We start from the raw sequence: 14,263 nt of genomic DNA, 5'->3' as shown, positions 1-14,263 counted from the left end.
AGGCTGCGCGAAGTAGAACAAGGCAAGACTCAGGGTCGGAGAGGCCTGAGCCGGCATTACTAGCTCTGTGACCCCGGGGGTTTGTTTACCTTCTCTCAACCAAGTTGGTTGTCTCTCTCATAGGAATGTCGTGAGGACAAACTTCTGAGTTTGGAAGAAGATCAGAAGAATCTAACTCACCATGTAAATGGGGGTTGGCATCTATGCCGAAAAGGCGGACACAGCGGGCCCAAGGCTGCTATCTTTAGAAGGGCCTGCTTGAAAGGTGGGCCCTCGGCTGGCATCTGGGAACTTGACTCAGAGTGTTTCCAGTCAACAGTGAACTGTGGTCTGCTGTGCCTAGACTATTTGTGCAAATAATATGATAAGAGGAGTATCTGCTTTCCTTCTGGGATTTGGAAATTTTGGCATGTGTTAAGCAGAGGGTGCCCATGTGACCAGCCCCAGTGAAAATCTCGGGGGCCGAGTCTCTAATGGGCTTTCATGGGCAGAATCATCACACATGTTGCCGCGTTTCGTGGCTATAATACATCTCAGCTGTGAGTACAACTATATGCTAAGTCCTGGGGGTCCTTCCAGCAAATCTCCAAATACGGGAGTGGTCTTGGGGACTCCCATACAGAACCAGTATTACATACCTGCACCCAGCATGAGCTAATAGAGAGCCTCACCCACCTCAAGAAAGCCTGCCGTCACCATCTAGTTAGAAGCAACGTTCTAGACAGAAGAGGGACTGAGCTAGGATCCCAGGTTTAAAAAGCCCAAGGCCGGAGAAAGGGGAGGCAACAGGAGGGAGAAAGAACACTCACGGAAAGCCCACTGGGAGCCAGTCATGGTGCTGGCACTCACTCTGCCTTCCTTATTTCATTCCGTCATCCTCACAAGAGTATTAGTACCCTGATTTTTTAGATAAAGAAACTTAGGCACAGAGAGACTAGGTAACTAGCCTGAGATCACACAGCTGGCCAGAGAAGGCTGCTGCTGCAGAAACTGCGGAGTCCTCACTTTTCTAGCAGCCGCACGGCCTGCCTAGCTGCCACTCCCTCTGTCAGGCTATTTGGGGCCGCCCTCGTCCTTGCTCTGCCAAGCAAGTCATGAAAAGTTTTCTGCAAAACTAGAGCAGGAGGAGAAACAAGACATTTTAGACCAAATGATCCTTATTTATCTATGTTTGATATTCTTCAAAGCACTGTAATACCCACCATTTCACTGGACTCTCATAACAACCATGTGCTGGGCTGCCTGATGCCCTCCTTTCTCCAACAGGGACGAGGCCCAGTGCAGGCCAGGTGACGAGGACAAGGGCAGGACTCAAGCCAAGGCCTTCTTCCACACACCCCAGTGCCTGGCGCATAGGAGGGGTGCAGGAAATACCTGCTGGCTGCAGAGGTGATGACTGAATACAAAATCAAAGTGGGCTCAAAGGAAACCAGAGGTCCAGTCTCCAATCTACTTACTCACTTACTTACTTTCTTATTTATTTGAGAGAAGGTGCACCTGCAAGTGGGGGAGTGACAGAGGGAGACAGAGAGAGAATCTTAAGCAGGTTCCACGATCAGGGTGGAGCCTGAGGCGGGGCTTGATCTCATCACCATGAGATCATGTCCTGAACTAAAATCAAGAGCTGGACACTTAACCGACTGAGCCACCCAGGCACCCCTCTGAATCTTCTTTTAAATCGTTTTTCTTTAAAACATATGCGTGGTACTGACCAGTCAACGAAGAACTCCAAGTACCCTTCATTTGGTTTCTCCAGCTTCGGCGTCCCCATTTCGGCTTTCACTCCCACCAAGATGTCTGTGTGACCCTGCAGACACACGCAGGAAGGGTCCTCACTCAGGGCAGGTAGCCAGATACCCAACCGCCTCCTTCCTCTCCCAGACTGTGCCCCCGGGGACTCTCAGGAACTTGTGAAGTGGCCCTTTGGAAAGGTAAAGGGTCCTTCAGATCTAGACAGATACCCGCCCAGAATTTGGCTTGGGTCTTGGGTCCACCCCAGAAATGTATGTGCTCTCAAAGCCCCGAGGGGCCTGCAGCTGGTCCCCTAGGACCTGCCCATCCTCCCCCTGGGCACGGACCGTGGCCACAGTACTCACCAGCTTGACCCTGGCAGACCCACTGGTGTTGGACACCACGTCGGTTTCCACTTCGACACATCGGTAGTCCTCACAGCCACGGCCGTCCACACGGAGGTCTTCCTAAGTGCAACGACCACAATCCTAACACAACCACAACCAAAGCACCAACAGCCTCCTCAACTCATCCATGCCATTTCCCTACTAGAGAACTAGGCAGTACAACATCCCCTTCCCCCTTAGCGAATCATCCAAAACTCTCTCCTTTTGCTGGTAACAATATTCCTATTTTACATCTGAGGAAACAAAGACTCAAAGAAGTAAAGCGGCTTGACGGATGTGATGCAGCCATGATGCAGCCATGTGGCCGACGTCCCACAGCTGGTGAGAGCACACTGGGTTTCTACCCAGGTACGTCCCAGCGCAAAGTCCACACCACATCCCACTATACCAAACAGACACACGGAACAAACAAAATCGGAACAAGAGGCGAAATAAGCTGCCTCTTTCCAAGTCTGCAAGTCCAAAACCGCACCAGGAGGTATGCACTGTCGGGGCCACAGAGCCCAACTCTCTCGGCCGCAGGCCTCCCGCACCCTAACCTGAACAAAATCTACTCTGTTAACGGCTAAAAAACCCAGCTATCATCTCTACCCTGGGCATTCTCTAGAACAGGGATGGCACACCTCGGCACGAGGGCCACCTGCTTCTGTAAAACGTCTCGCTGGAGCACGGCCAGGTCCTTTCGCTGAGGTTGTCCATGGCTGCTTCACACTCCAACGGCAGAGCTGCGCGGTTGTGACAGAGATCTTATGAGCCACACGCCCCAAATCTTCACCATCTAGCCCCTTACAGGAAAAGCTTGCCAACCTCTGCTGTGGGAGATGCGTTTCAGGGTGGCCCACGTCCTGCCTGCCCTTTATCCCTGGTTATTTACTCTTATCCACGTATCTCACAGATACCCACTTTATGCTGTGGTTGTGATCCAGTAGGACCATTACTTATCCTGCTGCTCAACGCGTTCCAGATTTGGCCACTGGGAGTTCCTTTGGGTTGCTTCCTGCATTCTTTCAACACGCTTGCGATCTTTCCCGAGCACACCTTTACTTCTGACAAGACAAGATGTTCCAGCCTCTTGTATTTTTCCCTGCCCTGGCCTTGGGGTCAGCCCTTTCTCCGAGGAGTCCTGGTTCCTTTTATTGAAGAATGGTGCTTTAAAAAACCAGGATCTGGGTGCTAAGCAAGTTCACTGCTACTGGGGTGTCATTGCTTCCAGACCTTCTCAGCAGACAGAGCTCGATAACTACATACGTACTTACACTCACCCACACAGCACTAACCCATACAGCTCTTCTATCCATGCAGCTCTTAAAAGGCCCTGATATGGGGCACTTGGGTGGCTCAGTCGGTCGGGGTCCGACTTCGGCTCAAGTCATGATCCTGCGGTCCGTGAGTTCGAGTCCTGCATCGGGCTCTGTGCTGACAGCCTGCTTCGGATACTGTGTCTCCCTCTCTCTCTGTGCCCCTTCCCCACTCATGCTCTATGTCTCTCTCTCAAAAATGAATAAATGTTAAAAAAAAAAAAAAAGGCCCTGATAGCTGGTTCTAACTTTCCTTCGTGTCTTATTTAGAACTTCTTTCTCAGACAGGGAGACACCTGGCTCTCATTATCCACAAGGTATTTATTAAATCTTAGTATACTCATGAAGTACTTTCAGAATTGCTAACCCATACCCCTGCGAGCAACAAATTTACTAGTGAGCAGTACTTGTGTGGCGTTCTTTTTGTCTTTAGCCTTACAGTGAGTGCCCACCCCACATCCCATTTTCCATCGTCTCCCCCTCCTTGAGCGTGCCTGTTATTCCCTCCTACCCCTGTGAGGCTCATCGGTACCTGTTTGTGCTCGAGTCTGGGTGCCCCGCATGCTGGCTACTTTTAATTACTCGTTTATATTGTGGGTATGCAGACTAGCACCATGACTCTAGAAGTCAAAGCTATCAGAAAAGGTGTGCTCAGGGAAAGGTGGCTCTGCCCTCAGCCCTATTTTCACACCCCCATCTTTCTGCCTCGTTCCCACCCACCCGGGCAGGTAACCAGGCTATTTACTATTTAACTGCTGGTTCATAGTTCCTGTATTTCCTTTGCACAAATGAGCAGATCCATGAATATATTTTACCCTTCTTTCTTAAATGAGGAGTGGCACACTACAGATACTGTTTTACACGTTGCTTCTCGTTTCTTTCTTTTTTCTTTTTTTTTTTTAATTTTTTTTTAACGTTTATTTATTTTTGAGACAGAGAGAGAGACAGAGCATGAACGGGGAGGAGCAGAGAGAGAGGGAGACACAGAATGGGAAGCAGGCTCCAGGCTCTGAGCCATCAACCCAGAGCCCGACGCGGGGCTCGAACTCACGGACTGCGAGATCGTGACCTGGCTAAAGTCGGACGCTTAACCGACTGAGCCACCCAGGCGCCCCTCTTTTTTTTTTTTTTAACACTTAATACATATGTGGGCAATCACTATACATCAGCTCATGGAGACCTTCCTTATTCTTTGTAAACATTTTCTTTAAGATTTTAAGTAATCTCTACACCCAACACGGAGCTCGAACTCACGACCCTGAGATCAAGAGTTGGATGCTCTTCTGACTGAGCCAGCCAGGCGTCCCCTTTGTAAACATCTTTTGAAAGCACTTTTTTTTTTTTCTTTCAGAAAAAGACTCATTAGCTTATGAGATTCTCAAAGGGGCTAATGCTCCTCAAAAGTTTAAAACACTGTTCTGAAGTATGTAACTGTCACAAACTTATCTTTAAACTGCCTGGCTAACTGCATATGACTGACGTTTTGATTCTGAGACACTGAAATCCAGCAAAGCCCAACCCCCACCATCTGCCCTGTTCGTTTCTACTCTTTTCCTCCCCCAATTCCTGTTAATGAAGAGAAAATAAGCATCACAAGTCAGCTTCAAGTCCCTTTGCCGGCTCATCCACTCCCCAGGCCATTCCCTTGCTGGAGGCAACCCCCATCGTGAGTCTGGGGAGACCTGTACTTGAAAGCAACAGAATTTCAAGTCTAGGAAATGAGTTAGATAAAGTGACCCCTCTTCACTAAAGGATCCCAAAACTATGTAACTGTCTCTTAACAACCCCACAGCACACAGCAGCACAGGAAAGGCTTCCTAGGTCAATCTCTGATGCTCCCCCCGCTCCCCCCCGGCCCCAGGATGCCCTGCTAGAAAAGTGAAAACAGGGCCCAGAAACATCCTTTACAAAAGAGTCCTTCTTGAGGTGCAAGTAAAGTGCAAGTGTGATCAATCACTACGAGTATTAGTCATGGGCTCCGGGCCTGGTCCTGCCATGACTAGCTGCTTGACCTAGGACGAGATGCTCTAAACTAGTTCCCTCCTCTGTTAAAAGAATGGACATTGAATCAGAAGGCCTCAATGGTGCTGCTCTAATTCTTCAGACCTGTAAATTGAAACAGCCGCAATCATTTGCAACAATGAACAGTAGCTACTACCTGAGTGCCTTTACCACATAGGAAGTGATGTGCCAGGAAATGCTACACAGTTGACACATTTAATTTTCAAAATAACCCTGTAAGAGAGCTTTTTTTCATTCCATTTTACAAATGAGGAAAGAGGCTGAAAGATGCTAAAAGGCCGGCTCAAGGCCACAGCCGATAAGGAGCACCCGAACCCCGCGCCAGACCTCGGAACAAGTCCACGTGGCCTCCTGCATTCTAAAGGGTCTCTCCACCGTGCAACAGGAGTGAGCACGGCCTCCCTGCGAGGATGCTGGCTATATCAGTTGGTCCTGTTGATAAAGAGGACTTTGCACGCAGGGAGGCCACAAGGTGACAGGCTTCCCCACCATGGCTTTAAAATACCACCTCTCTGGGGAGCGCCTGGGTGGCGGGGTTGGTTAAGCGTCTCACTTCGGCTCAGGCCATGACCTCATGGTTTGTGAGTTCAAGCCCCGCCACAGGAGCCTGCCTTCTGTCTCTCTCTCTCAAAATAAATAAAACATTAAAAAAATAAAATAAAATACCACTTCCCTGGAAAGACCTAGTCACAACCCTTTGTCGTGACATCCCCCTTGTTCCAAGATGGGACTGGGAGGGGGCCAGAAAACTGGGCCTCACCAGGTATTGCCTTTCCAACCTTTACATCACTCTCTGTTCCCTGGGGAAGGCTCTATGGGAAGGGCTCAGGTGACAAATAAGAGATAAACAAAAAGCTACAAATTTTCTGTGCAAGCATGCATAGAATTTTTTTTTTTTGGATAGGAAAAGAGCACTGGGATGCCTGGGTGGCTCTGGTAGTTAGTTGAGCATCCAACTCTTGATTTCAGCTCAGGTCATGATCCCAGGATCATGGGATTGAGCACCATGTCAAGCTCTCCACTAAGCATGGAGCCTGCTGAAGAGTCTCTCTCCCTCTGGGGCACCTGGGTGGTTCAGTCGGTTAAGTAGCCAACTTGGTTTTGCTCGGCTCAGGATGCGATCTCTCGGTTCATGAATTTGAGCCTTGTGTCGGGCTGTGCTGACAGTGTGGAGCCTGCCTAAGATTCTGTGTCTCCCTCTCGCTCTGCTCCTCCCCTGCTCAAGCTTGGGTGCTCTCTCAAAATAAATAAACTAAAAAAAAAAACAAAACCAAAAACCTCTCCCTCTTCCCTCCCCACTCACTAGCATATAATAAAAAAATATAATATAAAACAAAACACAAAAAAACACCTAAGAGAATAACAGAAAAACAAACCAAAAAACCCAAACAAATTAGTCTATGAATCACTGCCACCAACTTTTTTTTTTTCTTTAATCCAGCATTCCTCATAAAAGGCTTAAAAATCACCCAAACCTGGTTGGCCTGGCTCAGAGCCAGAGGCCCGACCAAAATATTTATTCTCTGGTAGTATTCAGAAGCCAAGGAATTAATCCCTGTGTGAACATTTAAACAGGGGCCGCCCTGAAGTGAAAGCTCATTCAAAAACTCAACAGAGACGTCAACATGTGCAGGACGACACCACCAAGTGGGGCCCTGTCCTTCTCTGCCGAGGGGGCGGGGGTGGCTCCCGGGACTTTCCAGTTGTTAACTCGCAGTTGGGTGTGGTGTGGTGGGGTCCCCTCCAGCCTCTATTTAAACCTCTCGTGTCACATACCAGCTTTGCGACCTTAAGCAAGTTAGTTCCTCAACAGCTTGGGGTCGGTCCGTCCGTCCAGAAAGGGGAACTGACCCCAACCTTACAGAATTAAGGAGAATCCAGAAGCCAGGAGTCATTTCAGGGGACCCTCAGCGCAGTGTAACACGCAGAATGCCCCCTCCACAGTTCCCTTCTCCTGTTCTGGGGCGCGTATCAGCTCACCGAATCCTCGAAAACAACCGTGGAGAGAGGTTACTGACGAGGTCCCTGAGGCACCAGTCTCGCTGTTTGTGACAGATTGGAAGGACAGGTGACTCCACCCAGAGCTGCTTTCCTCACACCCAGACAACCCAGTCCTATGGCTCCCTAACCGAAGCTGAAAGTGGACTCTGCTAACCTAATGTGCTTGGGGAGGTTTAGACTGTGTCCTCAGTGATGTTAACCCCCTCCACCTTGCTCTGACATGTCCAACACCTCGGACGTGCTAGCGAACGGTAGCTGGAATGCCACCCCTACTGGAACATGACCCCACTTAGAAGGACCACATCAGATCCAGCTCTGCAGGCCCCGCTCAAGTCACCGCAGGCAAAATCAGATGTCGATCCTCATTCCCCCTCCAAGCCTATTTGAGTAGTCCTACATTTCCTCGCAAGGGTGGGATTCTGTTCACCTTGTAAAGTGCCTGAGCGCGGACTTTCCGTGCCGTGGGCCTGCAAATGGAAAGGGCATGGGACTCCAGATCAAGAGCCCTGAGGGCTGGCTCCAGTTCTGCACGGCCAGGTTGAGCAGCTGAGTACCGACTGCTCAATCTTACGGCTAAAGACCTGTCTCAGCCCTGCTCCCCCTTCTGTGCTGCTCCTCCAGCGACGCTTACGAAGAAAGCTAGAGCCACAAGAAAAGAAACTGAAACCATCAGCTGAGCTACACCTCCTTTCAACTGCCAAGAAAAATTCCATAACATGGCTTTGCCAAAGCCCCAAGGGGAATGCCTCCTGGTGGGGCTAATCCATTGCTAGGGTGGTCTAAACCTATGGAGTCCAGTTTAAGGTCCAGGTCATGGCCAGAGCACCAGTAAACAGACCTCTGGAAAGCCTATCGTGTCTACTGAGCCCACATGACCGAGTCACCATCCACCCCCAACAGCCCGAGCCAATGGTAGGTGCTCACAACCCAGAGAGCAACCAGCTCCTCTGGCGTGAATCATATTCTCTCCTTGGAATGTGATCTCTGACCTGGGAAATACTCAAGAAGAAGGGAGTTAAAGAGCAGCGGACACGTCAGGTGTGGAGGGAGGCTGGAGAGGCCACACAGAAGAAAGGCAGGGGGCGGGGGTTGGGGGAGGGGTCAGATTATACCAAGATGAAGGGAAGCTAGACAGCAAATGGCTGCAGAGAAGGGATACACTTCAGGACAGAGAAGGGGAGGTGTCGCCAGAGACATAAAGACAGGCAGACAGTGCAGACCACGTGATCCACGCTGGAGCCCATGGGATGTGGTGCCTTGGAGCTCCCTAGGGACTTCCTAGCCCTTGCCACAAATCCCCTTTCTCTTTTCTTTTTTTTTTTTAATTTTTAAATGTTTTTATTTTTATTTTTGAGAGACAGAGAGAGACAGAGTATGAGCAGGGGAGGGGCAGAGAGAGAAAGAAAGACACAGAATCTGAAGAGGCTCCAGGCTCTGAGCTGTCAGCACAGAGCCCGACACGGGCCTTGAACTCACAAGCCGTGAGATCATGACGTGAGCTGAAGTTGGACGCTTAACCGACTGAGCCACCCAGGTGCCCCAAATCCCCTTTCTCTTGAGATAATTCAATCATCTCTAGCCTTCCACGCTGAAAGAGCTTAAATCTCAATAGCCACAGCCTGAACCCCTAATGGGGTCACTGTGAAGCCTGGGGCTACAGTGTGTATGGTTTGGGACAAAGTCATACTTCTGATGGAAAAAACAAACTTGAAAAGGAGCCAACGTTTCTTCAGGGTTGACCACACGCCAGGCGCTGTATATTTTGTCATCTCATCATTCCTCACAACCCCATTCGGCCCCCAGATGGACATGTTCTCATTTTACGTGTGTGTGCGTGTGTGCGGGTGGGGGAGGGGGGTTAGCTCCACTACTCAGATAAAATCTCTCTGGCTGTGAATGGCAGAGCTGGGAAAGGAGCCTGCAAACACAGTGGGCGACCACGTGACCTCAGGCAGGCGGGAGCAGAGACTCCACGGCAGGCTCTCAGCTGGACCAGGCCAGTGGTCTGCCCAGGGGCCAATGTCTGCTGGCTGCATCAAAATCTGCCAACATTTTATGACAATGTCCATTCCCGAGCTCCAGCCCCAGAGGTTCTGATTCAGAAGGTCTGGGTAAAGCCTGCGAATCTGTACTTTGTGGCTGAGTAAAAGGTACTTCCAGGCGTCAGAATCACTGGGCTGTGACGGAGGTTAGCGATGTCTTCTCATGAAGAAAACACACCTCTAGCCAGTGAAGCAAACTCCAAAGGGGACAAATTCTAGATTCTGCAAATTCTGAAATCTGTCCCCCAGTTCCTGAATATTGTAAACAGGGAAAAAAATGTTTGAGACACAAGTTAGTAATACAAAAGCTGTACAAGAAAAGGCAAATAGGGTTCTAACGGAACTTATAGCCAATATGGAAAAAATACTGCCTGAAAAGATAATAATATATGTCATACACTTTTTAAAGTCTAGAAAAATGGTACAGGGGGGTGTGGGGTGAGTCAGAACTTTCCCTCCTCCTTCCTGTTTGCTCACATGCTTCCAGATGAAAAAAAAAAGAGAAGCAGAAATGGGGATTCTCTCTGGCCTTTGTTTTCAGATCCTTATTTAAGGAAGGGAAGACAATGGCTTTCACTGCAGGAGGAAAGCAGCATGAGGATCTGGTATGGGCTCTGCAATCAGACAGATCTGGATTTCTGTCCTCGCTCCACTACACACTTTCTGTGTCACCTTGAACAAGTGACTTAGCCTGTCTGAGCTCAGTTCTTCATCTACAATGTAGAGATAATAATATTCACCTTCAAGCCTGTTTCAAAGATTCAGTGACATAAAAATCATAACATGTACCTAACAGGGGTGCCTGGGTGGCTCAGTCGGTGAAGCATCCGACTTCGGCTCAGGTCATGATCTCGCGGTTCCTGAGTTCGAGCCTCGTGTCGGGCTCTGTGCTGACAGCTCAGAGCCTGGAGCCTGTTTCGGATTCTGTGTCTGTCTCCTCTCTCTCTGCCCCTCCCCCGCTTGCATCTGTGTGTGTGTGTGTGTGTGTGTGTGTCTCTCTCTCTCTCTCTCAAAAATAAAGATAAAAAAAATTATAATATGTACCTAACAAAAGTGGGACATCCCAGCCTTCAAGGGTGAGAGGCAACCTAACAGAAACCAGTCCAATCGTATGCTAAGAATATTGATGGATCAACCTTTCCATTTCTCCTGCCCCACTCCCTCAGATCCATTCTCCATCTTTCTCTGCTCTCATCTGTGCACCATGCTGACTCCTTCCAAACTGCATCACCTGGGCTCCCTTTACTGGCTTGTGGCTGGGTTTGGTCAATGAAAGGTCGAAAAGGAGGGGACAATGCTCCCCGCTCCCTATCCCCAGCACCCCTAATTGGTACCACATTTCTGACAGCACCTTCATCTACCCAAGCCTACAATCTCTGTTGAGCAGTCATTCCTCCACTGTTCTAATTATCACTAGCATCTGGTAACACAACTGCCTCCTTTGGCCCCCTTCAGCCCAGGGGTAACATCTACTCCTTGGTTGCTCATCTTTGGGCTCCCTGGTCTCTCTTATTGATCCTTGAAACCCCCCCATAGCATTATCAAGAGTGATATCGTGAAAGTCTCCTGAATTATCTGAATGAGGTTCCGTATTCTGCCAGGACCTAATGATTCATCTTGCTTGCTCTCAAACTGCTCTCTCTCAAGGGTGCCTCATCCTCCCAGTGGCCAGCTTGAGCCTGTCTATCCATTCCCTCAGGAAGGGACGGTTTCTTATAGAGAGGAACTGTAATCCAGGAGCTAAGAGGTAACCATATTCTTTCTAACACATGGCCTGAGAAACAAAAAGCCACTCTGAAGACAGGTAAGAACAAAGCAAAGCGTAAAAGCAGCAGAGCAAGGAAGAGCCTGAAGATGACCTGGAACTCCTGGAGAAACACTTGTAACTTTCTAATACATACTTTTTTGCTTGGGCCAGTTAATTGGTTACCATTACTAGCAACTGAGTCCTCACACACATTGTGAGGTTAATTTCAACTGCTTCTAACCACCACCAAACCAGGATGAAATACCCCTAAGATAGTAACGGAATCAAAGGCTGAAAAGAAAGGGATGACAGAGGGACGCCTGGGTGGCTCCGTCGGTTAAGCGTCCGACTTCAGCTCAGGTCACGATCTCGCGGTCCGTGAGTTCGAGCCCCACGTCGGGCTCTGGGCTGATGGCTCAGAGCGTGGAGCCTGCTTCAGATTCTGTGTCTCCCTCTCTCTCTGCCCCTCCCCCATTCATGCTCTGTCTCTCTGTCCCAAAAATAAATGTTAAAAAAAAATTTAAGAAAAAAAAAATTAAGGGATGACAGAAACTGAAACTGACCACACTGAACCAAAGGTGAAAAATAAAAAAACGAGTAGGTCTATAGGTAAGGGCAAGAACAGGATTCCAGCAAGGCACTACTGGCACTCAAAGACCAAAACAGAAGTTGGTCAAAAGACAAAACAAAAGTTGAGGTGATTTAAAGAAAATTAACTCAGTCTTTCTTTTTTTCATGTTTTTTATTTTTATTTTTAATGTTTATTTTTGAGATAGAGAGTCAGAGTGAGAGGAGAGGGGCAGAGAGAGGGAGACACAGAATCAGAAGCAGGTTCGAGGCTACGAGTTGTCAGTACAGAGCCCGAAGCAGGGTTCAAACCCAAGAACTGCAAGATCATGACCTGAGCCGAAGTCGGATGTTTAACCGACTAAGACACCCAGGTGCCCCAAAAGTTGAGGCGATTTTAGAACTGAGTCGGTGGAAGCTCAATCACCTGCCTTCTGACCTTTATTCAGATGGTATAAATTCAGTTTCCCTCCTCCATAAATACAGCAATTTTGTGGCCAACGTTAATAGTCCTTACGAAGAGATTTTTTAAAGTCAGTTACTCTGTATGGCTCTACCATACACAGAACAGACCATTTAACAATTGTGGCCCCAATATGTTCATGGTACTGGTAAGACAGAGGTTTAATTTTAAAAATGAAAACAATGTCCAACTTACCTCCTTTTTAAGAAATACCCTACTCAACGTCACTGAGTATCTACTAAGTGCTGGACACTGGCGAGGTTTTAAAAGTACCATACAGACAAATCAACAGATTATTACCTCCCAAGATCTATGATGGAGTGACTGAGCCTCTAAAACTCCTAGGATCAGGCTTCTAGCCACCTCTGCAACCTAATCTCCCACCACTACCCCCAGCCCACCCCTGTGGCTCCACACTTTCTCCACCTGAAAGCCTGTGGGTGGACTCAGCCTCCCTTCCTCCTGCAAGGCTCAAACCTACTTAATTAATTCTTAAGCGTACTGAGAGCTCAGTTCAAATACTATTTCCTTAGGGAAGCTTCCCCTGACTTCCCAGACTAGATCAGGTCCCTGATTTTTTTTTCCCTTCACAGCTATCAGTACAATTTTACATACAACACACAAAGAGATCTATAATTTCTGTCTCTTCCTTCTGGCATGGGAGCTGTATAAGGGCAGGCTCCTTCCTATCCCTTGAGTCTAGCTCAGTTCTAGGTTGAATGAATGAATACTGAGTCCTGAAAATACACAGGAGGGACACTTGACATAGATTAGGGGAGCAATTCCACCTCCTTAGGGAAGCCCTCCGAACATCACAGACCAATATTGTATAGCTCCTTTAATCTCCACAAACTATACCACTCCTTTAGCAAACATCTTATATTCCATTGCCTTTACTTTATTCACCTTTGGAATAATAAAGGAATCAAAGGCTGATGGAAAGGGGACACCAGGAACTAAATTCGACCCTATTGGACCAAAAGTGAAAAGTAAAACACAAAATGATTAGGTCTCTATGGGCAAGAACAGGGCTGTGATGAGGCTTTGCCCAGACATCTGGGGATGTGTTACAGATAAGGTACATCTGGGTAGGTTACAGATAAGGTCACACTTGGCTTTCCCTGGTAGTTCATTAGGCCCAACATTCCCCAACTCTCGCTCTGGAGAGGTCAAGACCTGGGACTGAAGACTAAGCACAGAAGATCTGACTATAGTTACAGCTGCCTCTGGGAATCTCAGACCTCCACGGCAGAACTAAGGCCACCGGCTGTAAATCCGCCTTTTTTTTTTTTTTTTTTTTTTTTAAGTAGGCTTCACGCCCAGCGCAGAGCCCAACCCGGGTCTTAAATTCAGGACCCCGAGATCAAGACCCGGGCTGAGATCAAGAGTCCGGTGTTTAACCGACTGAGCCTCCCAGGCGCCCCTCCGGTGGGCGATTTGTATTTTCAAAGCGCTTTCGCTTCAGTGTCTTCTCTCCCTGTGCTTCCCAACCACGAGCTAAGGAACAGCGGGCCAGAAGCCCACCGCCAACCCCCATTTCCTAGTAGAGAAAAGCGAGGCTCAGCCCAGTGATGCGACGCGCGAGAGCTGAACAGTCTGTCCCGGGGGCGATGCTCCCTCATTGAGAAAAGGCCTCAGGGAGTGCCCACCCCTTCCCATCCAGGTTTGGAACCTTGTACACGCGGAAGGCTGCAGGTACGCACACAGTCCTAAGTGGACGCTCGCCGTGGGGTCCTGAACACAACCGCATCGCGCGTTTAGGGCGACACACGCCGGCCGCCGTGCTTTCTAACCACAAGGTAAACCCAGCCCGCCGCCTGGCCGCCGCCTCCCGAGCGAACCGAGGGCGCGCCGAGACGCGCAGGGCCAGGGGCACCCGGGGCCTGCGGCCGCGGCGTAGCTACCTGAACGCCGTGCACGATATACACCTTCTCGGCCTCGCTCAGCGCCACGGACGCCATACTGCCGAGCCGCCCCGTTCGCCG

The 14,263-nt window shown here is 49.1% G+C and overlaps 1 protein-coding gene across 1 annotated transcript in view; it reads right to left on the bottom strand.

The window, feature by feature from the left end:
• EXOSC7 (exosome component 7) overlaps positions 1 to 14,263 on the bottom strand; it is a 36,829-nt gene extending 22,566 nt beyond the window's left edge. Inside the window, exons 1-3 of the mRNA XM_030305636.1 lie at positions 14,183 to 14,263; positions 2,097 to 2,198; positions 1,713 to 1,807 (exon numbers count right to left, since the gene is read on the bottom strand). Of these exons, the coding sequence (XP_030161496.1) occupies positions 1,713 to 1,807; positions 2,097 to 2,198; positions 14,183 to 14,239 (254 nt within the window). The 5' untranslated portion in view covers positions 14,240 to 14,263. The remainder of the gene's footprint in view (positions 1 to 1,712; positions 1,808 to 2,096; positions 2,199 to 14,182) is intronic.

This window comes from Lynx canadensis, chromosome A2 (genome assembly GCF_007474595.2).
Source record: "Lynx canadensis isolate LIC74 chromosome A2, mLynCan4.pri.v2, whole genome shotgun sequence".
Taxonomy (NCBI): domain Eukaryota; kingdom Metazoa; phylum Chordata; class Mammalia; order Carnivora; family Felidae; genus Lynx; species Lynx canadensis.
This window is presented reverse-complemented; position numbering and strand designations above follow the sequence as displayed.